We start from the raw sequence: 26239 nt of genomic DNA, 5'->3' as shown, positions 1-26239 counted from the left end.
CCCTCCAGTAGATCCCCCCCCCACATCCTGTAGGTTGGGTTATGCCAAAGCATAACCCAAACTACAGGATGTGGGGTTCTTATCTACTGGAAATGGACATATCACAGGTAAGAGCCAATGTCCCCTTTTCACAGTCTTACAATTTCACAAGTGGAAAGGTTATTGATATCATTTCATCAATTCAGAAGCTGTCTTTAATTATCTGAAAAGTAGTTTGGTTATAAGCCTCACTGTTGGTTTTTTTTTAATCACCTGACTACACAGTTTTATGATCAGGTATGTTTCTTCAAATTTATCTTGCTTTCAGACCACCAGAAGTGCCACAAACTCAGCCAAAGCCTGAAGTTCCTGCTCCTCCAGAAGCTCCCCCTGTTGCCAGATCATGGGCTAGTACCAAGCAAGGTGGGCAGGGTGATGGTAAGTGGATGAAAGGTGGACCAGCCTAATTGGTAGCAGGTCTGTTTTGCAGTCCTGTTAGGACACATGTTACAGTCTCTTTCCCTTTGAGATAGCTGAAATGGAGTTATAGAAACTACTGTTGCATGAAAGATAAAGCACCTGACTTGGATGAAAACTTTATGTTTGTAGCAGTTATGTTATGATAAGTACATTTGTCTATAATACTTTGTAAGATCATATATACAGTTTAAACATAATTATGACAGTATCATTGTTAAACATAGTTATAGTATATCCTCAAGTGTTTGGGGGTGGATGCAGAGAGAATCTGGACCACATTCTGCCTCTCTGCTCCAGGTTCTAGTTATAGATCTATTTATACAACATTAAGTGCTTTTACCTTTCTTGGGACAATTCATAATTAGAAAATTTCCAACTGGCCAAAAACCATTTCTCTTAGTACTGATTGCTGGGGGGGGATGGGTTTATTTTAGTTGATGAGTTGATTTGTTTCATTTTAAAGTGTTTTATACAGTTTTATCTTTTTAAAATGTATTTTATTATTAAAATGTATTTATTAACTTCTGATGGTCTCAAACCAAACAGTTCTAAGCTGCTGCCCTTTACTTTTGGAAAGTTTTTTTTCTCCTGTCAAAAAGATCTTAGATTTTACAGTTCATATTCAGTTTGGTTTGGTTCCTTTATTCTAACACAGTTCACCATGGAAGCAACTGGTCCAATAATCTTTGTGGAAGTAACCCATTATAAGAGAGATTTTTTTTCAATTTAAAGTCAGAGAGGAAGATATACTGTATATACTCACAGATAAGTCTAGAAATTTTAGTCATAAATGACTCAATCCTAGGTTGATTTATCCACAGGTCAGTGTAAGTACTGTACCTTAACTCTTGCCAAAAACCACACCATCTCTTTCTCTGAATAGAATGGCAAAACACAAGAGTCTGTCCTGAGAGAACCTAAAAGAAGCACCAAACCCCTCTATTTCCTCTATCATGGGGCCATTTCTGGTCTTTTTGTCTGCCTGGGCAGGAAAGCAGTGGCAGTGGCTCTTTCACGCTTTCCTTCGAAAATACACCCTGAGAAAGCAGAGGAGTGGTGCTTCTTTTAGGTTCTGCTGAGATGAATTCAGCTGTCATGTTTTACCACTTAGATAAGGGTATTGTTCCTTTTTTGATAAGAGTTAATACTGTACTTAACTCTTTCCTTTACATCCGTTTTGACCTGTGTGTATTTTCTTAGTCCCCTCCCGCCTTTAGGGTGAGCACATACAGTTATGCATGCTGGAATTTTGTAAGTTCTTTGAGGTTGTTTTCCTTTGCTTCATCTTTTACATCCTTTGTTTCATGCCCCCAAGTTTTATCTTCAGTTTATCCATAGGTCATATCAAAATCAATAACTGTGGCCTCAAAACCTGCTATTAACTTATGCATGAGATCAACCTATAAACAAGTATATACAGTATCTTTTTTAAAGCTAGTGAATTTTCCCCATTACAGATCCAGGGTTTCTGAAGGGTTTTTTTATATAATTGTCTCAGGTCCTGGAGTTCAGATAAATAGCTATTTTCAACAAGAGTTTCCTAGTCTGCAGGCAGCTGGAGATCAAGAAAAGACAAATAAAGAGAAGGATTCAGCTGAAGAAGCTTATGGTCCTGGACCCAGTTTACGACCACAAAGTAGGTATTCATAAAATATTAGAATGTCTTCTAATATAACTATATTACTCTTTTTTAAAAGAGTTGTTTTCATTTGCTTTTTGGTCAAAAATTCTTAAAGTAATATCCAAAGGAAATGTTGGTCTAAGCTTGACATTTAGGGTTACAAGTTTCAGTTAGTTAGGTGTAATTAATCAGCTAAAGATTTAATTCGAAATGTATACTCTGTACTCCTTGTCAGATTAATTAGTATAATACTAACAAGACTAATGTTCAAACTGTCTTCTTTTTGCATCAGAATTTAACGGGGGAAATATGTTTGAATTTTATAATCAAAACTAGACAGTTACTTGCCTTGCAAAAACAGTCAAGGGCGGCTAAAATTGAGTGTCCAATTAATTTTCCCTGTTGGATCTTTAAGTTATTTAAAGCCATTAGAAACTTTTATTATTCTAGGTATAACTTTGTTAGTAAAGATATCTTGCCAAATCATAGTTTGCACTCATTACATCTTACCTTTAAACAGAACATAAATTATGGCTAGAATTTTTACTTTCACAGCTTTCCATATGTGTACTGTAGCCACCAGAGTTGGAAGTATTGGAGTATGACAATATAATTTGTTAAGGAATATAATCTTCTTTTGATTTAATACTTATCTGATATGAGATCACTCGTCCAAAACAAAGTCTTAGTACCATCCAAGAAGGCAGGATTCACATATTCATATGTTTGGCAATTAACCAATATTATTATTATTATTATTATTAACCTTTATTTATAAAGCGCTGTAAGTTTACACAATATTATCAGCTTCTTTTCCAGTTCTTGTACTTTTGATTTATCTCTTACTTTTGATTTATCTTTTGCCTAAGAGCTTTTATCTTCTCATTTTTTCTTGTAACTAAAAGCCTTTGTCCAGTATATTTTATTCCTTGGAAAAGGCTACTTTCTGGTACTTACTTTCTTTCTGTTTCCTTGGAAAGCTCTTGAAAAGCTGCAGAGAAAAACAACATGGCATGTAAGAGTGAAGATGAAATCCCTTTCTGTCAGCTGCATCCAGAAAGAATTTGATGAATAAATCTTGCAAGCTTTAGTTTGCTTATTGCTTTGAAGCATTTCTGTTCGTTTGCAGCACACCACTCAGAAATGTTATACTCTATGAAAATCCAAGCCATACTCTATGTCTCACTGTACTTACAGGAACAGAAATTCTTGTTTTTGTCTTTGAAAGTTTATCTAGAAACTATAGTTGTTCATCAACCAGTCATGTCACAGTCATTTTTTTTCTTGATCCAGTAAGAAGAAGAAAGGCCTTCAGCACCTCTATCCTCTAGTAATGCCTTCTTCTCCACCATGCTTGTTGTCATTGGTACTATCTCAGCTTATGAGTACGCCGTTCGAGCCTGTGGGTAACAATTGATGAAAGTTTACTTACTTGGAAGGTGGCATTTTTACCGGCTGTCACTTTGACAAGGCGATAAAGTGAGCTCACAGCTTTATGATCAGATTAATCATTTCTCATATTTTATGGAAATACTGTACGATAGTTTTGAGACCAAATATTGGTGCCAAAGTTTATAACATAATTTCCTTTAAAGTAGGACATTGTTTTGCTTACCTTTCACCTGCAACCAACTTCAATTCTAGAAAGGTTTTTACATTGCTTAGATGTGAGACATGCACTAGCCTCCATACATTGCACCGCGACTTGTCAATCTTCCAAAAATTCATTCATTTGTTACAGAGGTCCACATAAAGGATATTAGGCTTCATCTCAGTGGATTTCAAATTGCTAATATCTGAAAGGTGTATGAATTAGGAAAGTAAACCAGTACCATTTGGCTTGAGAGCTCACTCACCAGAGCAGTTGCTTCTTCCACAGCTTTTTTGCAGGGCATTCCACTACCAAATTTATGTAAACATGGTCACAGCCATCTACATTTATCTGACACTGACACCTTGAATTCAGAGATAGAGCAGATGCAAGTTTTGGATGAATTGTGCTTTCATCTATTTTGCAGTGACCTGACCACCATCATTTCATAAACTATAGTCATCCATTTGTGTGAGGCACATAGACCACAAAGAAAAAGAACAGGTTGCTTAATTGTAACTGTGATTCTTTGAGCAGTCATTTGTGCCCTCGCACAAATCAGCCCTACTACCCTGCTTTTGCTTACTCGTAATTGGCAGACTTAGAAACTGAGATAATGGCAGCTGGTTGTTTCGATGTGCACCTTCAGTGGGAGGGGGCAGGGAATAACTACCAAAGCTACTCATATCTAGAATATTCTGAAAGGAGCTTCTGCACAGGCACAAACCCAATTGTATGAGGGCACAGATCCGTGCTTAAAGAACCACAGTTATAGGTAAGCAACCTGTTTTCCATCACTAGTGAGAAGGCAGCACATCACTGTGCTCTAATCTTTGTTTTTACTGTATACCTCTCTTTATTTATTGAGGCCCTTGATACTTCTGTGCCTTAGCTTGGATACCAACATGGGAATAACTAAAGTTCACTGCTAGTAAGTGAACCCTGGGGACTACTGGGTCTTAAAACCATTTTGTTTCATGCCATAAGAAGGGGTAATTGACTAGTCATCTCACTTGGTAGATCATAGGGTGATTTTGTAGATCAGCAAAGATTCTGTTTTCTAGTTTAATAGCAACAAAATGTCACATACCCTGGTGGCTACTGTAGAGATCAGGGATACAAATGCCAAGCATATGTAGGGGGATAGTCATAAAAGCTAAAGCACAGAATTAGTTCAGGCTTGTTAGAGAGTTAAGAACAAGAATAAGGGTGTTTGGGGATATGTCCATAGCAAAAGGAAGAGGAAGGGAATGGTGGGGCCATTGCATGGAGAAGATGGCAAAATACTAACTGGGACAGAGAAAAGGCAGAATTACTCAACACCTTCTTTGCCTCACTCTTCTCGCAAAAGGTCAGTGGTACTCAGTCTGAGAAAAATGGAGCGTAGGATGGAGTAGGAGAAATGCAGCACAGAATAAGTAAAGATGTAGTACAGAATCTGGTTAATCTGAATGAATTCAAGTCTCCAGGGGCAGATGAACTACATCCAAGGGTATTAAAATAACTGGTCAATGTAATTTCAGAGACACTTTCAGTAATCTTTGAGGACTCCTGAAGAACAGGAGTAGTTCCAGCAGACTGGAAGAAAGCAAATGTTGTCTGCATCTTTTTTTTAAAAAAAAAAAAAAAAGGGGGGGGGGGAGACAATTACCACCTGGTTAGCCTGACATCAATACCAGGAAAGTTTCTATAGCAGATCATTAAACAGAGTATATGAGCCTTTAGAAGAGAATGCCATAATCACAAGAACTCAACATGGGTTTCTCAAAAACCAGACCTATCTTACCTCTTTTTTTTTTTTTTGTTAAAATTATCAGCTTGGTAGGTGAAGGGAATGCTGTGGATGTAGCATATTTTGATTTCAGTAGGGCCTCTGCCAAGTAAAATGTGGGCTAAACAATGCAACTGTGAAGTGGATTTGTAATTGGCTGACTTAATCGAACCCAAAGTGTGCTCAACAATGGCTCCTCTTCATCTTGGAGAGAAGTGACTAGTGGGGTGCCAGAGGGCTCTTTCCTGGGCCCAGTGTTATTCAACATCTTTACCAGTGACTTGGATGAAGGAAGAGAGGGCATTCTTATGAAATTTTGAGATTACGCCAAAGTAGGTGCTGTTGCTAACACTCCAAAGGACAGAATTAAAATTCAAAATGACCTTGGGGCAATCACTCTGGGACCATGGCGACTGGACAGTCTGTTCCCGAAGCTGTCTGCCGCTGTGGTTCCAAGTCTGCTCTTTTTGCTGACAGCTTTGAGCCACCTTAGATGGTGTCAGAGTGGCTCCTAGCCATGTCGGGTGTGTAGCGTCTAAACACTACACCTCCAAAGCAGCTGGGAATTAGCCCATTTGGTCTATCTGTTTCTGGCCCTTAATAGATTATAAAGCTGAGCCAAAATTAAAAGCAATTTCGACATGGAGAAATGTAAGGTACTGCACTAAGCTAGAAAAAAATGAAATGCACAGATGTATAGGATGGGAGGACACCTGGCTTAACAATAATACATGTGAAAGGGATCTAGAGTTCAATACGATTCTAGGCTGCATCAATAGAAGTATAGTGCCTAGATTGAGGGAAGTAATACCACTGTATTCTGCTTTGGTCAGGACTCACCTGGAATACTGTGTCCAGTTCTGGGCACCACAATTCAAAAAGGATGTTGAGAAGCTAGAGTATGTTCAGAGGATAGTGACCAAAATGGTGAAGGGTCTGGAAACCATGCCCTATGAGGAGAGATTTAGGGAACTGGGAATGTTTAGCCTGGAGAAAAGAAGGTTAAGAGGCAATATGATAGCCCTGTTTAAATATTTCAAGGGATATTATATTGAGGATGGAGCAAGCTTGTTTTCTGCTACTCCGGAGGAAGGACCCAGAGCAATGGATTCAGACTACAGGAAAAGAGTTCCAACGCAACATTAGGAAGAATGTCCTGACAGTAAGAGCTGTTGAACAGTGGAACACACTCCCTTGGAGTATGGTCGAATCTCCTTTAGAGGTTTTTAAAGAGGGACTGGATGGCCATCTGTTGGGGGTGCTTTGATTGTGTTTTCCTGCATGGTAGGGGGTTGGATTGAATGGCCCTCGTGGTCTCTTCCAGCTCTATGATTCTATGAAAACACTTATTCATAAAAGATGTACTGAGCAAGCTATAATTAATACCAACTCATTTCAAAGCATGACTTCTTATTCTGGTTTACCAATAATTTGCAAATTGTGGTTAGTCAAGTTGACCATTTTATTTACCTAAATTACTGTATATACTCATCTATAAGTCTAGAAATTTTAGTCCAAAAATTGATCCAAAAAAACTGGAAGTCGACTTATCCACGGGCCAATGTAAGTACTGTACTTTAACTCAAATATATATGGAGCCATCCCCTTTTTCTGAATAGAGTGGTAAAAGGCAAGGGCTTAGTCCACCCTAGGAGCATCAAAAAGAATCATGAATCACCTCTATTCGCTCATCTATGCAGCCTTTAGGATCAGCACAAACAGTTAATGTCTGCTGGAATTTTCTAAGTTCTTAGCATCATTTTTGTTTGCATTATTCTTTACATCCGTTGTTACAGGCCCCTAAGTTTTATGCTCGACTTATCCACGGGTCATATCAAAATCCATAATTTTGGCCCCCAAACTTCCCCTCAACTTATGCATGAGATCAACCTATAGTCAAGTATATACAGTATCATTTAATGGGATGTCTGCTTTTCACCATTGCTATCAGTGAATTGATTTAGTACTTTTCAAAACTACTGAATGTTATCAGCTATAACGGGCTCAATATAATAAGGTTGAACAGTGATTCTGTATGATCATATTCAGCTCTTATGAATTTGTGATATTGTAATAGCTCAGGGAAGCCTATAAGGATTTCATTTATAAACATTACTTAATATCCTTAACAGTAGATTATCTGGTTATTTCCCTCCCTATTTGATGTGAGCAAGGCATCGAAGACTAGGTAGTAACCTCCTCTCAAGAATGGCAGGGTTCATTTCATCTAGATTTGCCTGTTATGTCCAGATTCTCAGGACTTCAGTTTTTTCTTGACTTTGCTGCACATAGTTTCTACTTTCTATTTCTGCAAATCCATTTCTCTTCTTCCTTAGGCAAACCATTTCTTAATTTCAACCTTAGCAAGCATTTTGTGTTCACAGATTAGTAACTGATATTTTCAAAGGAAAGTCTATTTATCCACATTGCTGCACTACACTCTTATAGTGCTGCTATTCCATTTTTACTGCTCTGGCTGCCACCTGTTGCATTTTGAGGTTTGTAGTTCAATGAGGCCTAAGAGCTCTCTGGCTGCGAATTCTAAATACCCTTCCTTAAACTGCAAATCCCAGAATACAGCAGGAGGCAACCAGAGCAGTAAAAGTGGAATAGCAGCACTATAAGAGTGTAGTGCAGTAATCTAGCCAATCTCTTACAGTATTAGATACAGAAGAAAACATTCTCTTTACGATAATTTATCCCTATTCTGATGTTGTCACAGCATTTTCCAATTTTCATCAGCTAGTGATATGGAGCCAGAGTGGGACGTTTCAGCACACACTGCGCCTATAATATCAGGCACAGCAGGTGGATCTGCTCCTATGGAGGTGCATCATCTCTGGATTTTAGTTCTGCCCCTCTCTTAGCTAGCAGAAATTTTCCTGGTTTTATAATTGGGCCCACACTAGCAGAGCTCAGATTAACTAGGAAAACGCCAGAGTCCATTCCACTATTCACTGACAAATGTTAGACTAAGGCTGATAATGTGTGTGTGTGTGTGTGTGTGTGTGTGTGTGTATCTTCGTGGTCTCTGCGAATCATCCAGATGGGTTGTACTGCACCTGCGCAGTTCTGCTCGGAAACTTCTGGAATCACTGGGCAAAGTCAACTTTGCAACTTTTTGCCGGTAGCTCCACCCAACCCATATAAGTCCCCTGTGTTCCCGCTCTTTCCCCAGTTCCTTCTTTCCGCCGCGTTTGCTGCTCATGGAACTGTGCTCTGGAATCCACTTATTATTCTCTTGGAAATTTCGACCTCGGCTAGCTTGACCATTCTTATTCAGATCCACCCCCCACCCCGGTGATGTTGACCAATCTGTACGTTTTACGACCGATTCAGATTCAGATTTGGCTTATGATGTCTCCGGCTCCATTTAAAAAGTGCAACGTACGTGGTGGTAAGATCCCTGGGCAGGATCCCCACTCTTCATGTCTCCTTTGCCGGGGTGATGGTCACAATCCCAGGACTTGTGCCCTCTGTAAGTCGTTACCCCCCCCCCCCCCCGACCAGAAAAAATCGCAACTCCCACCTCAAGGCTGCCTTGTACCAGCAGACTCTGCTCCTGCCGAAAGCCTCGCACCCTGCTTCTCCACCTGCGGCCTCGGAGTCTGTGTCGATGGCTTCTGTTTCTGCAGCTCAGAGTTCCTCCACTGAAACTAGTGTCGCTGCTGTGTTTGTCCCTGAAAGGGATTTTGGATCCAAAGGAGCCCGCCCAAAGTCCAAGTCTAAGTCCTCCAAAAAGGACAAGACTAAGCACAAGGACTCGAGCTCCAAGAAAGATTCGGCCCATGATAAGGTTTTGAGCTCCCAAAAGGAATTGAGCTCTAAATCCTCCTCCAAGAAGAGGTATGCAGATGCAGGATAAGGCTCTCCTCATGACTCTTCTCATACCAAAAAGCCACGTACCAAGTCTCCTGATTATGTCTGGTCGGTTCCAAAGACCAAGCCACCTCTTTGGTACCCAGACGGGCCTTGTCGGTACCGGCCGAATCCGAGTAGTGTGGCTCTCACCATTCTCGCCAAACGCTGGCCTCAGTTTCAGTCTTGACCCCTCGCTCTACCCAGGCCACCTTTCCCAAAGAGCTGACTCTTCGCCAGGTCTCGGATGACGATGGTGACGATCCAGTCTTGCCTGTCTTGACACCTCACAGAGATTCATCCAGGAGTTGACGTTCTCCCATCCTGGTTCCACAGGTAGAGGTTCACTGGGCTCTTTATGATAATTTACTAATATTTATCCCTGTCCTTATGTTGTCATAGCATTTTCGAATTCTCATCAGCTAGTGATATGGAGCCAGAGTGGGAAGTTTCAGCACACATTGCGTCTATAATATCAGGCACAGCAGGTGGATCTGCTCCTATGGAGGTGCATCTTCTCTGGATTTTAGTACTGCTCCTCTTAGCTAGCAGAAATTCTCCTGGTTTTATACTTGGGCCTGCACTAGCAGAGCTCAGATTAACTAGGAAAATGCCAGAGTCCATTCCACTATTCACTGACAAATGTTAGGCTAAGGCTGATAAAATTCACAAACACAAATGGGTTTATTCTGCGCCTGCACAGGAATGCTCAGAAACTTCTAGAATCTCTGGCAAAAGTTAGTTTGCAACTTTTTGGCGGTAGTTCTGCCCATATAGCCCCCCTCACGGTCCCACTCTTCTCCAGTTCCTTCATTCCGCCACGCTTAGCAGCTCAAGGAACTTCGCTAGCTTGGTTTACCTTGCTATCGGCCTTTCTTATTGGAATCTGGACTACTGACCAACGGAATCGTTCTTGACCACTCTCATGGACTATCCTGAGGACTTTGTTATCAGTTAACAGCTTGACTACGGTACTCTTTACTACTGTTTTTGACCATGGCCTCTTTTAAAAGATGCACCAAGTGCGGGGTGAAAATCCCAACTTCGGACGAACATGATAAATGCGTCCTTTGTTTAGGGGAGACCCATATCCCAAGAGATTGCCCCCATTGTAAGGCCATGACTATATAGGCCTTGAAAAATAGAAATCAAAAATGGAAGGCTTCCCTTTATGAAAAGGTCCTCCAACCCTCTCCAGCCTCTACTTCGGCTCCTCTTCCAGAACCATCCATGAGACTGTCCACTTCAGCAGCCCCAAGGGACAAATCCCTAACATCAGGGATCTTAGTGGGGACACTACAAAGTCCTCCAAGAGTAAACATGGAGACAAGCAAAAGTCCTCCCAAATGACTCTTACTGAGCAAGAGCACCCTAGACAGGCTAAATCTGCCTCTCCGTAGCAAAATCTTGTTGTAAGGGCCCTTCCAGCACTGTTTTGCCCCCCCCCCCCCCGCCTGATTCGATGCCTACCACTACTATGACCCTAACAGCGGTTTCGGCCTCCATTTCGACCCCTTTGGAACCTATCGAGCCATCTTACTTTAAAGGATGACGATATGCAGATTGTCAACCTTGACCATAGCTCCGAATCAGAAGGGGAGATCCGGGATCCTGAACCCCCATCCTCACTTGTAGAGATAGGTCTTGGTCCCGTTCTCCTCCACGTTGAAACCAGGCCACGCTCGGTACAGAAACCGATGAGGCCCAATCTCACGAACAACCCAACCGTGACCTTTTTGACCTCTACCCGGATCTCGTCTACAAACATCAGAATACTTCTTGCCCGTGGATGCCACATATCTCCGTTGTAACCTGCCGGGCCCTACCAGAGTGATGCCCTCATCACAGACACAGAAGGATACTATCCCAATACATTCTGAAGACTCGCACCGGAAATACTTGACCCCTCCTAGAGTTGTCTTGCCTGAATTTGAAGGCTTTCTGGACCAAAACTGCAGGAGATCTTGTTCTTGGTCCCAGTCGCGCTCTCCTACACCTCACTTTGAGGATGACAGATCTTCATCTCCTCAGAGATTTGGTGAGCTGGATGCTCCTTCCCCTACGGATGAATCATCACAAAATCATCCGGATGGCATGTACCCTAGACCTGGAGGTCTCTCAGACTGATGCATACGTGCTCGACCCCATAGAGCAAAGAATCCATGGCTGTACTCTAGTTCCTCCATCTCTGGCTTACCTTCCACCCTTGGAGAAGATTGCCAAGAGATCTTGGAACACCCCTGCCACGATTACGTACACGTCACGCAAGATAGAAAACCTCTATCGAGTGACACCATCTGGACCGGCTTGGCTTTTTCAACACCCAAAGCTAAATTCAGCCATTGTAGAAGGGTTGCAGACATCCTTCACACCTCATCCATCTTCTTCTCCTGCAGACAGGGAGAGCAGAAAGATAGGTGGGTTGGCCAAAAGGTTTTATGCCTCTGCCATCCTGGACATGAAAAATGCCAATTATGCTGCATGCATGGTGGCCTACATTCAACTCCTTATGGAGAAGATGTATCTGGCTATCAGTGAGCTTTCTGAGGACAGGAAAAGACTAGTCTCTGCCCTCTGTAATGAAGCACATTTAGTTGGAGGACAGCAAATCATCTCGGCTAGGCACTCCACTGATTTTGCTTCCAAGATTCTGTCGGGATCCATCGCCTTCAGATGCTATGCTTCACTCCGCTCCTCTGACTCACCCCACAGGCCAGATCGGCCATAGAGCACATGCCCTTCGACAATTCTGGGTTGTTTAACCAAGAGACAGACAAGAGACTTAATTTCCGTTATAGGATGAAAACAGCGGCAAAGAAGCATGGCATGTCTTCATCCTCGGCATGGGCATCGCGTCAGAGATATGGATCTCAACGCCCTTGGTATCCTCCGCACCAACACCGGCTGTATCAACAGCAGGAGCGTCAATAGCAGGCTCAGGACAGACCCGCTCAGTGTCAGCCTTCCCAGTCTTCTTCTGCCTCTTCTGATCGCCAACAACCTTCTCAGCCTAGATACCAACAAGGGTATAAGAACAAGGACTCTCGAGGCAAGAAAAGATATTGAAGTATTTTCCAAATTCTTCACCATCCCAAAGAGGGACTCTGGTCTTTGACCCATTTTGGACATGTGTCAATTAAACACCTTTATTTTTTATCGCCATTTCAGAATGGTAACCCTTTCCTCCATTTTACCACTCTTGCAGAAAGACTCCTGGTTTGTGACTCTGGATTTAAAAGATGCTTACTTTCATATTACGATCCGGGAAAACCATCTGAGGTTCCTTGCCTTTGCCATCAGGACCAAGATGTTCCAATACAGAGTTCTGCCATTAGGCCTCTCCATGGCTCCAAGAGTGTTCACAAAATGCATGGCACCAGTAGTCTCCTACCTCCATCAACAGGGAATCACAGTCTTTCCCTACTTGGACGACTGGCTCTTCACGGCTCCATCCCGATAGACATTGCTTCAGGACGTCCACTTTGCTCTGTCCCTCTTGGACTCTAGGTCTCAAAATCAACTTGGACAAGTCAAATCTGACTCCTTCCAAACAAGTCAGATTCATTGGGACAATTCTCGACTCCAAGACTTCCATGGCATACCTGCCACAAGATAGGTTCCAGTCTCTTTGCTCAGCGGTCCAAGCATACCTTCCACAAAGATGCATACAAGCTCATCTTACTCAGATAGCTATGGGGCATCTGGCCTTGACCTCCTTTGTCACCCTGTGGGGGAGACTCAGTTTGAGACCATTCCAATCCTGGTTTCTTTATGTGTTCGATCCCATGCAGGACTCTCCCTCCCAAATGCTCACCCTCCCGAGACCAGTTCAGAGATCTTTACCATGGTGGCTCCAACCCGACAACATGTGCGTCAGGATGCCCTTTCTGTCCCCGCAACCAGACATCACTCTCACGACATATGCCCACATCTTGAACTTCACCATCAAAGACAAATGGACAATGACAGAAAGCCAGCTTCACATCAATGCATTGAAGATGCTGATGGTAGAAAAAACACTCAGAGCCTTTCAGTCACTCTTCTCTGACAGGATAGTACTTTTACTGGTGGACAACAACACCGTCATGTACTGCCTCAACAAACAAGGCAGCACAAAGTCCCAGACCCTGCTGGACATCACACTCAGAATCTGGAACTGGTGCATCAACCACAAGATCCTTCTCCAGTGCATACACCTGCCAGGAGAAGAAAACAAACTGGCAGATCAGCTCTGCAGATCTCTCAATCTGTGCCACAAATGGTGTCTCCATCTGGACATGGTCACCCTTCTTTCTCAACTGTGGTGACAGCCAACGATCGACCTCTTTGCCTCACCTCTCAACACGCAATGTGCAAGATTTTGCTCTCGAGCCCGTGCTCCAGGTTCATTAGGAGATGCCTTCCAGCTCAAGTGGACAGAGGGACCGCTTTATGCGTTCCCTCCCTTCCCTCTCATCATGAAGATAGTGGCAAATATGACATCGGACCACTCCGACATGATCCTGATCAACCCTATGGTGGCCGAGGCAGTCCTGCTTCACTCCTTTACTGCATCTCTCCCAAGGGACTTCGAGTGGAGTTCCGTCCCGACCTTCTGTCTCTACATGACGGTCTTGTTCTCCATCCCGACATGGAAACCCTCCCATTGGTGGCATGGAGGATCTCACCTTAACATCTTTACCAGACCCCATCAAAGATGTTATATTGGCGTCCCAGAAGCCTTCAACACAGAAGTGTTACCAATACAAATGGGATAAGTTCCTTGCCTTTCTTCAGGACAAGAACATCTCCCCATCCCAAGCGTCGGTCCCGATGGTCTTGGGGTTCCTGATGTCCCTAGCAGACTCTGGACTCTGCTTGACTTCTATCAAATACTACCTCTCAGCCATCTGCTCCCGCTACCATTTCGAGGGCAGACCCTCTCTTTTCAAACACCCTTTGCTAAAGAGGTTTCTCAGAGGATTCAACAATCTTTATCCTCGGTACTGACACCGGCATTAAGTTTGGACTGTGTGCTTTCCTGCTTGGCATCCAAGCCCTTTAAACCCATGGGCACTATAGAGTTAAGATTGCTGACCTGGGAAACAGTTTTCCTTGTGGCCATCACTTCTGCTCGCTGGGCGAGTGAACTATGTGCCTTACGGGTGGACCAACTTTATCTTCTCCGTACCGATATCACCTTCCTGCCCAAGGTGGTGTCAGCCTTCCACATGAACCAGGACATTGTGTTGCCAACCCTGGCCCCCCAACCCGACCACTGACATCAAGCGCCAGCTCCATGCTTTGGATGTTTGGAGGGCACTGGCCTGCTACCTGGACAAAACCTGAGGTTTGAGGCGCTCTGAGCGGCTGTTTGTGTGTTACTCAGAGGCCAAAAAGGAACTACCTGTGACTGCACAGAGCTTTTCGAAATGGATGGCCAATACCACCCACCTCTGCTATGAATTGTCAGGTAGACCTCTTCCAGTTCGGGGTTGGACCCATGCAACACGAGCGGTAGCTGCATCCTCCGCCTTTTTGACTGGGATTTCTTTGGAGGATGTTTGCAAAGCTGCTGTCTGGTCCCAGCCACTGACTTTCATCAAACATTACAGGCTGGACACCAGAGCCAGACAAGATGCAGCCTTTGGGAGGTCAGTGTTGCTTTCTGGTTTATATTGACTAAGTGTTGTTTCTTGCTACCTTCACTTTCAGGGGCAATTGACAGTTCATTTAAAAAGTTTCATAATTGACCTATGCACTGATTATGGTCTGTTTATATGTTTGACAAATGACAATAACAAGTGCACTTGATATGCATAACTTTATTGAGGTTAATACATTCAATTGTTTGAACTTTAAAATCTGTGTCATGACACTCCCTCCTCCACTGACCTAAGCTCGTTAGTCTAAACCAATTTGTGTGATTCACAGAGACTACGAAGAAGGATAGGTTGCTCATGTGTAATGGTATTTCTTCGAGAGATCATCTGGGAATTTACACAAATCCCGCCTGTCCTCCCATCAGTGTCCTGCTCGCTTTGCTGTCGCGCTTTGTGCGGCTTATTCGGAACTGGAGAAGAGCGGGACTGTTAGTGGCTATATATGGGATGGGTGGAGCTACTGCCAAAAGGTTGCAAACTAACTTTTGCCAGAGATTCTAGACGTTTCCGAGCATTCCTGCGCAGGCACAGAATAAACCCATTTGTGTGAATTCGCAGATGACCACTCGAAGAAATACCATTACAGGTGAGCAACCTGTCCGTATATATGCACACCTCTGTTTAATTACTATAGCAACACTAAAGTGATGATAATATCAGTAATAAGAAAGATGTATTGTGTTCAGTTATCAGAATAATGACAAAACATAGAGCTGCTAAAAGTGCTAACAACAATTTCATAACAGCTGTTCATAAGGAATGCCATATAGAATAGAAACCTATACAAGAAATAATATATCCATAGTATGACACAGTATAAGTATAAACTGATATGACAATGAGAATATGCAACAAGTCGTGACAGTAAGGAGCCATGCTCATCTTCATTACTAAGTCAAGGGAGCCAGCATTGTCACAGACGACCGATGGTCATGTGGCCAGCATGACTGCACAGAATGCTGTTACCTTCCCACTCAAGTGGTACCTATTTATCTACTTACACTTTTACATGCTATTATTATTATTATTATTATTATTATTATTATTATTATTATTACAATCCGTCCTCGCCTTACACGGGGGATCCGTTCCGGATCCCGCAGTGTAAGGCGAATTCCGCCTATGCTCGAGCCCCATTGGAAACAATGGGGCTCGTGCACGGTGGCGCGGAGGCGCGGTAGTGTGCGGGGCGCAACGGGCGCGCGCGCCCATTCAATTGAATGGGACGCGCCGCCCCATGCGCGCCCCGCGGCTTGAGCGCGTATGCTCAAGGCCGCGTATGGCGCGGGCGCGCTGTATTACCCCGCTCTTCAGCCAAGGTTATCAGAGCGGCTTACAATTTGTAAATTCGACATTTCCCTGCCCTCAGGCTTACAATCTAAAAAAGACAAGACACAGAAGGAGAAGGGAATGGCAGCAGGGAAGGGGAAAAGTCCAGGAAATGTGCTCTCCCTCGGAGGCCTGTTGGAGCTAGCCTGCCTCTCTCTCCCTCAAGATGGTGGCTGAAGGGAGGGCTTCTCTTCTTCCAGGCAGGCCTGATGGAGCTAGCCTGCCTCTCTCCTCTTCAAGATGGTGGCTGAAGGGAGGGATTGTCTTCTTCCAGGCAGGCCTGTTGGAGCTAGCCTGCCTCTCTCCCCCTCAAGATGGTGGCTGAAGGGAGGGCTTCTCCTCTTCTAGGCAGGCCTAATGGAGCTAGCCTGCCTCTCTCCCCCTCACGATGGTGGCTGAAGGGAGGGCTTGTCTTCTTCCAGGCAGGCCTGTTGGAGCTAGCCTGCCTCTCTCCCCCTCACGATGGTGGCTGAAGGGAGGGCTTCAACTGCTAGGTTGGCAAAAACTGGGACTAGTCACAGAAGCTCATTCCATCATACGGTGCTTGGGTCTTGAACTGCCAGCCTTGCAGTCATCAAAGTCAGTGCCTTAACTACTCACACAGAGATTTTTTAAAAATCGGTGTTTTCAGATCATTTGTGTTACTCACTGTGAATTTAGAGTTCCAGAGAAATCACTACTAAACAAAAACACTACAACCTTGTATACTGAAGTCTGACAAACTCCACAGAGAATGCTGCAACAGGAATAACTTTGAAAGCGTTATTTGAAGACTGATAAACAGTTTCCACAAGGAACCTTGTCACAAGGAATCATAACAATATGACATCCCCAGGAAGAATTTTGGACATTTGATATAAATCTTTGTCAGTTCTGCAGCATACATTGATTATTCCTAGGAAAAACATTCTTTTGTAGTTCATAAAACATTCTAAATATAATGAAAACTAATAAACATGTAAAGCATACTCACATAAATGTAAATCAACATTCAACCAATTGTCACGTTAGTAGCATAATGTCTTACTCACTTTCAAAGACTACAGAGGCCCTGTTTATCATGGAGTAGTAGGTATAGTAGATTAAAGAAAACAGCTATAACTTATGTTACCGTTAAGGCCTGTATTACTGAGCTGGAAACACCAATAAACTTCCAATCTTACAAGGGCAGTGCTAACGTTTTGGTTAGAATGTGTACCCAAAATCTCAAGTGTGCAAAACCTAAATGAATTGAGACTTAAGATTTTTTCTGAAGACATGGTCATACAATGGGGTGTCTCTGGACTTACTTCTAATTTTGCTTTTATGCTCAATTAAAAGCATTTGGTTTGACCTACATATAGCAAATTACAGGGACATATCAAAATGTAAATTGAAAGGTTTGAAAAGTTTAAAATGAAGGTAACTTGAATTTGTTGTTGTTGTTGTAGAATGTATAAATTGTTTAATATTTAGACTCTTGACAACAATATGAGCATCTGCCACATTATATGTGTCCTGTTAATATTGAGAGTTAGTGTGGTGTAATAAAGACCATGACTGGAGATCACAGTTTGCTTAGCTATGAAACCCACTGGGTGACGTTGGGCAAGTCATATGCTCTCAGCCTCCTCAGGGGAAGGCAATGACAAACCTCTTCTGAACAAATTTTGCCCTCCATAAAAATATTGTATCTTCACACAGACACCCAAGATAGATAGATAGATAGATAGATAGATAGATAGATAGATAGAGATATATGTATATTTTGAACCACAATCTCTTGCTGAGCCCCTAAGAACTTTTCACAGAACTCAAGAGTTTGAGGGAATCCTGGTTGAGCAACCCTGGTCTAGATTCTGTGTTGTATAGATACTCAAAGGATGACTGAGATCGAAAGTTTGTATGTCTTCAGCTTCCACTTTTCTGTCATTGGATGTTCTGTGTTGTTTCCTTTGAAGTGGACATAAAGCAATAGGAAGTACGCTAAGAAAGGTCCCTGTGCATGACACTGTTTAGAATGTTATTTCTCCTTTTTCCATTGCAGATGTTGCTAGTTGGAGAGACGGTGGAGGCAGGAATTTGAACTCTCCAAACTCTCCAACTGATCAAGAAGCAAAGCCTCTTGCTCAAGAAGATGGTAATGTGCCTGGACCAGTAGAACAGAATGATGGCCTCAAGGTACCAGAAAAGAGGGATACAAGGGTAGCACAGCCTTCTCAACCGAAGTTGAATGGTCAACAGCCTGGGCTCATCCCTCAGTACAGAGCAATGATGCCACCCTATGTAAGTTATGTGTGCCATCATTATGTAGCACTCCTTTATTTTTAGTAATCCATGAGATAAATGGGAAACTGAAATGTAGAGCGAAACTTCATGGATGAAGCAGATAGACATGAATTCTTTGCATCTGTCACCTTTTTTCCCTTTGTTTTGCATGATATTTTCTAGAGTAGTGGTTTTACAAAGGCTAATAACACTATTAGGGACAGGATTGTGACACATAAAATGTAGATCCTGTTGGACCATGTCTAAAATGTGTTCCGTACTTCCAGACAGTATCTTCTTCTGAGTTGGAATGAATCTAGAAAAACAATGCTGTGATCTGAGTCAGGTATAATCTGATGTTGGAATAAAACAGAAGGGAGGATGTAGATCAAGTCTTGATTTCTTTTGCTCTCTATAAAAAATATTGTATCTTCACACAGACACCCAAGTGTGTGTGTGTGTGTGTGTATAGAACCACAATCTCTTGCTGAGCCCCTAAGCATGGAATAAGTGCAGGAACAAAATGTAGATTACTATGAAGTATTTCATTGAGACAAGGCAGAGTTTCTCCTGGTCATTCAAAAAACACACCAGGGAATAGGGATTCAGCCTGAAGATGCCGGTTTGCATCTTGAGGATGCTCCTAGATTCAACTCTGAGCCTGGACGCACAGGTTTCAGAGGTGGTAGGAGTGCATTTGCACAGTTAAAGATTGTGTGTAAGCAGCCCCCATTGCTTGAAACATCAGATCTGGCTTTAATTACATCCCTGTTGGATTACTGTAATCTGCTCTACATGGGACTGTCTTTGATGGGTATTCAGAAACTCCAGCTGGTCCAAAGAGCTGCAGCTAGATTACTAACGAGTGCTGGTTATAGGAAGCACACAAATACCTTGTTGCAACAGCTCTACTGGCTGTCGGTCCATTTCTGGACACAGTTCAAAGTGCTGGTTATGACCTTTAAAGCCCTATGCAGCTCAGGTTCAGGTTATTTGAAGAACTATATTTTATCTTACAATCCAGCTCTGAAATCTTCAGGGAGATCCTTCTCTCTGTCCCACCACCCTCACAGGAACATGTGGTAGGAACATGAAAGAGAGCCTCCTCAGTGGCTGCTTCTGTATCTGGAACTTCCTTCCCAGAGAGGTTAGACTGGCAAACTCCCTATTTTGTTGTCACAGAAAATCAAATACTTTTATACTTCAACAGGCATTGATTAATGATTATGTAAGGCCCATCTGACAGACACAGTGTGCTGAATATTGATAATTATTGTGCTGGGGTGTGTTGTGTTTTAATTATATATGTTTTAACATGGTTTTATTTTTTTCTGATTGCTTAATTGTGTTCTTAAAGTTATTGGAATAGGGGGAAAGTAACAGCACAAAACGAGAAAGCCTAAAATAGTTTAACCTTTTTTTATGTTATCAGTTCTCAGCTCTCCACCTTAAGTATGATACAATATATTTTAAATTCCTAGAGTAGATCCTTGAAATGCCATGCTTTTATTATGAAGTTTATGAAAAGTGTAGGCTTTGGCATAAGAAATATAACAACAGGAGGGAATTTAGCTGAATTTTGTAGTCCTTTTACAAGTACGGTGGGACCTTGGTATCCCTGCGGATACAATAACAAGGCACCACTGTAGAAGGTTGCCACTTTATTCTTCGGCTGACTGGAGGCTCAATCCATAACATTTGGGTTTAGCCCCTCATGCCAGCAGCTCAAGGCAGGAGTCTTTACCATACCTGTAAATGTATGATCATTTGCAGGATTACCATTATATTTCCAAAGGAGCAAAAATCTCAGCAAATCCAAATATACATTAAATTGATTTTCCTGTTCAAACTTAGCTATTCAGAAGTACTAGTACAGTATATGATTTCAAAGAGTAGAAATTGATGATGTGAAACAAAAAAAATGTTTGGAGAAGTTCAACACAGATTTAGTTACTGTGAAAGGGCTAAACCAGCAGTGGGAAGACGGCTTAGGGGACTGCATTGCACCACCCTACGGAATTAAGTTGCACCCCCCTCCCCCAATGGGATGTGGGGCACAATTTTATCAAAAAATTTGCCCCCTCCCTGGAAATTTGGCTTCCAGGTAATTTCACATTAGCTCAGAAATGTGGTGGAATTGCCCCCTCTAAGGGTTATTTGAAGCATTTTGGAGGAAACCCCCCCTCCCATGGGCCACACTTTCTCCACCCCTGGGCAAAACATAGAAAGGGCATGTTTCAAAAGTTAATCTGTTTACATTTCAGAGTGGTGTCTCATCCTTGCCCCAGTTGCTTAACTATTGTTTGAAGAAATTGGAAGTGTTTATTAAATTATTAAAATATTTCTGGGACATTCTTTGCCAAAGATTACTCTGGTTTTCTGTGTCCACTTTGCTTGGGTAAGAGCTTAAAATTTTAAAAGTGTGAGCCATTTCTTTGGACACTGGGAGGAGGAGGAGCTAGAAGACTCATTCTACAGGAGGGCTGGCAGAGGAATTCTGAGAAATTCTGTGTCCAATTTGCTTTGCGAATTTTTATTTTATTTTCACATTCATTTTTATTTTTATATTCAAGGAGAGTTTGGAGTACAGAGGAGAAGGTCACCTGTGCACAGTGTTGGAGGACATCTCTTTCAATTTTACACTTTACTTTTCACTACTCCCTTAAGGGACTTGTGGGGACTTATTCAGGGGAAGTTTGTCAGAGGCTTGCCTCTGGAAAAAGCTAGTAGCCAGGAGCTCTGTACATAACTATAACCCCAGTTGATTGAGCTCGCTAACAGAGTTTGGGGACAAAAGCCAGGCCCACAGGGGTTCTTTACACAGGTGTCTTAACACGGGAAGCCCACAGTCTTGTTCAGTGCCTTCTTAAGACTTTTCAGTATGGACACTGAGGGACCTGCTGCAGTCACCTGCAACACATGTGGGATGTTTGTCTTCTTGCCCACAGATGTGGGGAACTTCACCTGCACAGCAGCTGGAGGCCCAGGTAGCTACACTTCAGCATCCTAGGGAGCAAGAGGTTTTCCTGACCAGAATGGATCAGACGGTCCTGAACATGAAACACACAGAGGAAGGTGCTGGAGAGGAAGAGGTCACTTCACACACAACGGAAGTAGAGGAATGTCACACACAGAAGTAGGGAAACCAGGGAACGTTCTGTGACCTTGCAGTTGCAGAATCGATTTGAATCTCTATGATCAAGGATGATGAGGAACAGCAGCAGGGACAGACTTCGGGGACAGAGCAGGGGACCCTGAGAGTACCACCAGAGGAAACAGCTGTTGCTAAGCCTTGGAGGAGGCGAGGAGTCGTAGGGGACACCTTGCTGAGAGGCACTGAACCAGTGGTTTGTGGGCCTGACAAGATGTCTTGGGAGGTGTGCTGTCTCCCTGGGGCAAAGATCCTTCATGTGACAGAGAGGCTGACAAGACTTGTCAAGCCTACTGACTGTTACCTTTTTCTTTTGGTTCATGTGGGAACCAATGATACTGCAAGGCACAGCAGATCTAGGGCATCAGTCCTGGAAGCCAGGTGGAGAGCATCTGGATAAAAATTAAGGGGGGGAGGGACAACAGGGATGTTATTGTGGGAGTCTACTACATACCCCCAAGTCAGATGGAGGAATTAGATGATGTCTTTCTAGAACAGATGACTACACATTCAGAAAGGAGAGATGTAGTAGTGATGGGTGGCTTCAACTATTCTGATATTTGCTGAAAGTCAAACTCAGCCAAATTCTCAAGGTCTAGCAAATTCCTCACTTGTCTTGGAGACAATTTCATTGTTCAAAAAGTGGAAGAGGCAACAAGGGGATCAGCTATTTTGGATCTGATCCTAACCAACAAGGATGACCTAGTTAATGGAGTGCAAGTGGTGGGATCCTTAGGTGGGAGTGATCATGTACTCCTGGAGTTTGTTATACAATGGAAAGGAGAAGCCAGGCACAGTCAGACACGCATTCTAGACTTTCGGAAAGCTGATTTTAGTAAACTTAGAGAAATACTGGGGTGATCCCATGGTCAGGAATACGAAAAGAGAAAGGAGTTCAAGATGGATGGGAGTTTCTCAAGGGGGAGATACTGAAGGCACAATTTCAAACAGTTCCAATGAGGAAGAAAAATGGGAGATGTCTCAAGAAACCAGGATGGATGACTAAGGAACTTTCAACTGAGCTAAGTTTGAAACGGAACATGTATAAGAAATGGAAAAACAGGGAAATCACCAAAGAGGAATTCAAATAGCGAGCACATGTAGGGGTAAAGTGAGAAAAGCTAAAGCACAGAATGAATTCAGGCTTGCTAGAGAGGTTAAGAACAAAAAGGGATTTTTAGATATGTCTGCAGCAAAAGGAAGAAGAAGGAAATGGTAGGGCCACTGCGTGCAAAAGATGGCAAAATGCTAACAGAAGATAGAGAAAAGGCAGAATTACTCAACACCTTCTTTGCCTCAGTCTTCTCAGAAAAGGAAAAGGGTGCTCAACCTGGGGATAATGCAGCAGAGAACAGAATAAGGGCAGAATAAGTAAAGAGATAGTACAGGAATACCTGGTTGAGCTAAACAAATATAAATCTCCAGGACCAGACGAAATATATTGAACGGTATTAAAAGAACTGGCAAATGTAATATCGGAGCCATTGGCAATAATTTTTGAGAACTCTTGGAGAACAGGAGAAGTGCCAGCAGGCTAGGGTAGGGCAATCGTCCCTATCTTCAAAAAGGGGGGAAATGAGGATCCCAACAATTATCATCCAGTTAGTCTGACATCTATACCAGGAAAGATTCTAGAACAGATCATTAATCAGAGAGTCTGTGAACATCTAGAAGGCAATTCCATAATCACAAAAAGTCAACATGGGGTTCAGAGAAAGAAGTCATGCGAGACAAATCTAATCTCTTTTTTTAATAAAATTACCAGTTTGTTAGATGAAGGGAATGCTGTGCATATAGTATATCTTGATTTTAGTAAGGCTTTTGACAGGGTTCCCCATGACATTCTTGCAAACAAGCTAGTGAAATGTGGGCTAGACAAAGACATGGATTTGTAACTGGTTGACTGGTCGAACCAAAAGGGTGCTCAATAATGGCTTCTTTTCATCCTGGAGAGAAGTGACCAGTGGCGTCCCACAGGGCTCTGTCCTGGGCCCAGTGCTGTTCAACATCTTTATCAATGACTTGGATGACAGAATTGGGAGTATACTTATCAAATTTGCAGATGACACCAAGTAGCTAATACCCCTGAGGACAGGATCAAACTTCAGAATAACCTTAATAGATTAGAAAGCTGGACCAAAGCTAAAAAAATGAATTTCAACACAGAGAAATGTAATACTTAGGGCGGAAAAATGAAATGCACAGATATAGGATGGGAACACCTGGCTAAACAAGACTACATATGAAAGGAATCTGGGAGTCCAAGTAAACAACAAATTGAACATGAGTCAACAGTGTGATGCAGCAGCTAACAAGGCCAATACGATTTTAGGCTGCATCAATAGAAGTATAGTGTCTAGATCAGTGATGGCGAACCTATGGCACGTGTGCCAGAGGTGGCACTCAGAGCCCTCTCTGCGGGCACATGTGCCATCATCCCAGCACAGAGTGTGCCAGAGTTTGTTACTAGAAAGCCAGAGGGACATGGCACTTTGCAATGAGTCAGTGGGTTTTGGGTTGCAGTTTGGGCACTTAGCCTCGAAAAGGTTCACCATCACTGGTCTAGATCAAGGGAAGTAATAGTCCCATTCTATTCTGCTCTGGTCAGACCCCCCCTGTAATATTGTGTCCAGTTCTAGGCACCACAATTTAAAATGGATGTTGAGAAACCGGAGCGTGTTCAAAGGAGGGCGACCAAAATGGTGAAGGGTCTGGAAACCATGTACTATGAGGAACGACTTAGGGAGCTGGGGATGTTTAGCCTGGAAAAGAGATGGTTAAGAGGTGATACGATAGCCCTCATTAAATACTTGAAGGGATGTCATATTGAGGAGGGAGCTAGCTTGTTTTCTGCTGCTCCGGAGACTAGAACCCGGAGCAATGGATGCAAGCTACAGGAAAAGAGATTCCACCTCAATATTAAGAGGAACCTCCTGACAGTAAGGGCTGCTTGACAGTGAAACAAACTCCCTAAAATTGTAGTGGAATCTCCTTCCTTAGAGGTTTTTAAAGACAGGCTGGATGGCCATCTGTCGGGGATGCTTTGATTTAGATTTCCTGCATGGCAGGGGGTTGGACTCGATGGCCCTTGAGGTATTTTTGTGAGAATTGAGAACCTCAGGCTAATGATCCACACCAACTCATTGCAAAACAAGAAAGTTTATTGTAAGATGCACAGCAGAAGTAACCACAAGCACGTCTTTGCAGAATCTGAAGGCACAAGGAAAAGTTCCCACTTTAAAACCCCACCCAGGAATCAATCACCATGGCAACCAACCACCTTACAGTTGAAGAACCATTACAGTTTATCCCACATTCCAAACCCCTTAACAGGGCCCCATCCACAAGCCAAACCTCACCCTTAATATTCCACCTTATTTTCCCAACCCCCAACACTATACAATATTTCAACACACAGAACTATCTAGATCAATATATATATTAAACAAACAACAGTGATCATATATGAGCTGAATATATGAAGTGAATATTAAATAACTGGATATGTCTAATATTATACAGTGGTACCTTGGGTTACGAAATTAATTCGTTCCGCGGCTAATTTCGTAACCCGAAAAACCTTCGTAACCCGAATTGCCATAGGCGCTAATGGAGAAAAAGCCGCGGCTCTGCCGCGGCTCCATTTAAAACAGCGCCGGGTTTTTTTCGTAACCCGAAAAAACCTTCGTAAGCCGAAACAATAAATCCCTATGGGATTTTTTCGTATCCCGAAAAATTCGTAAGCTGGGTAATTCGTATCCCGAGGTACCACTGTATTTGATCTTAACTGGTTCTGACAATTTTCCAACTCTATGATTCTATGTTTCTCTGTATAATGGAATTTCAGGATAAATGTAATAGATATTCTTCCTATTTTGAAAGCAGAGCTAATCATGCTAATGGTTTTATCAGGGATTGCAAGAAGCTCTATGCTTATGATTTAAACTCTTTGTTAGAAATCACTATTTTTGCTTAATCTCACTATCAGATTATCACAAATGGAGCAAGGGAAGTGCAGCTTCTGCACTAATATACTTTAGGAGTAGGATAAAAGTTGAAACAGTCATGGGAATTGCAAAATAACACAATGTTGCATAATTTAACTGTAAGGCCTATAAATCTGAACCTTTCTTGGTTTTTATTTTTATTTTTTTTCAGACTGTAAATCCTTCTAGTTTCATATGTTATGATTTTAGCTTACCATATGATTAGTCAATGTATATCTTCTTGTCATTTACATGGAATTTTTTACACCTCTACCTTCTTTTCCTTAGATGTTTAATCAGTACCCTAAACTTGCATATCCTCCAATGCCAAATCCCAGCAGGTTCCCTTCACCATCTGAGCTCAACCGGTAAGAAACGCAGTTGTTCTATTTGGACTGTTTGGAAATTGTTCTTTGGGTTCTGTGACAACAGAATTAAGGTTGCATCACATCTGTATGAACTGTTCGCATGGCTGTTATATATTAATATTACATGTTCTTAATTGATATGCTAAGAACATTTTGTAAGTATACAGCTGAATTTGTATCTCTTTGCATGAACCTTCAGCAGGACTGAGAAAATCC

General features: G+C 42.6%; 1 protein-coding gene across 12 annotated transcripts in view; it reads left to right on the top strand.

Annotated features, from left to right (window-relative positions):
- Window positions 1-26239, top strand: part of PRRC2C (proline rich coiled-coil 2C) — a 208198-nt gene that overhangs the window by 26200 nt on the left and 155759 nt on the right. For all 12 annotated transcript variants that reach the window (XR_006103620.1, XR_006103619.1, XM_042464503.1 and 9 more), the window contains exons 4-7: window positions 308-417; window positions 1958-2095; window positions 18298-18536; window positions 25944-26023. Coding sequence is in view for 10 of the 12 variants with exons in the window: in XM_042464503.1 (XP_042320437.1) it covers window positions 308-417; window positions 1958-2095; window positions 18298-18536; window positions 25944-26023 (567 nt within the window). In the remaining 2 variants the exon portion in view is untranslated. The remainder of the gene's footprint in view (window positions 1-307; window positions 418-1957; window positions 2096-18297; window positions 18537-25943; window positions 26024-26239) is intronic.

This window comes from Sceloporus undulatus, chromosome 4 (genome assembly GCF_019175285.1).
Source record: "Sceloporus undulatus isolate JIND9_A2432 ecotype Alabama chromosome 4, SceUnd_v1.1, whole genome shotgun sequence".
Taxonomy (NCBI): Eukaryota; Metazoa; Chordata; class Lepidosauria; order Squamata; family Phrynosomatidae; genus Sceloporus; species Sceloporus undulatus.
Note: the sequence above shows the minus strand (reverse complement) of the source record. Positions and strands in the feature narration are given on the sequence as shown.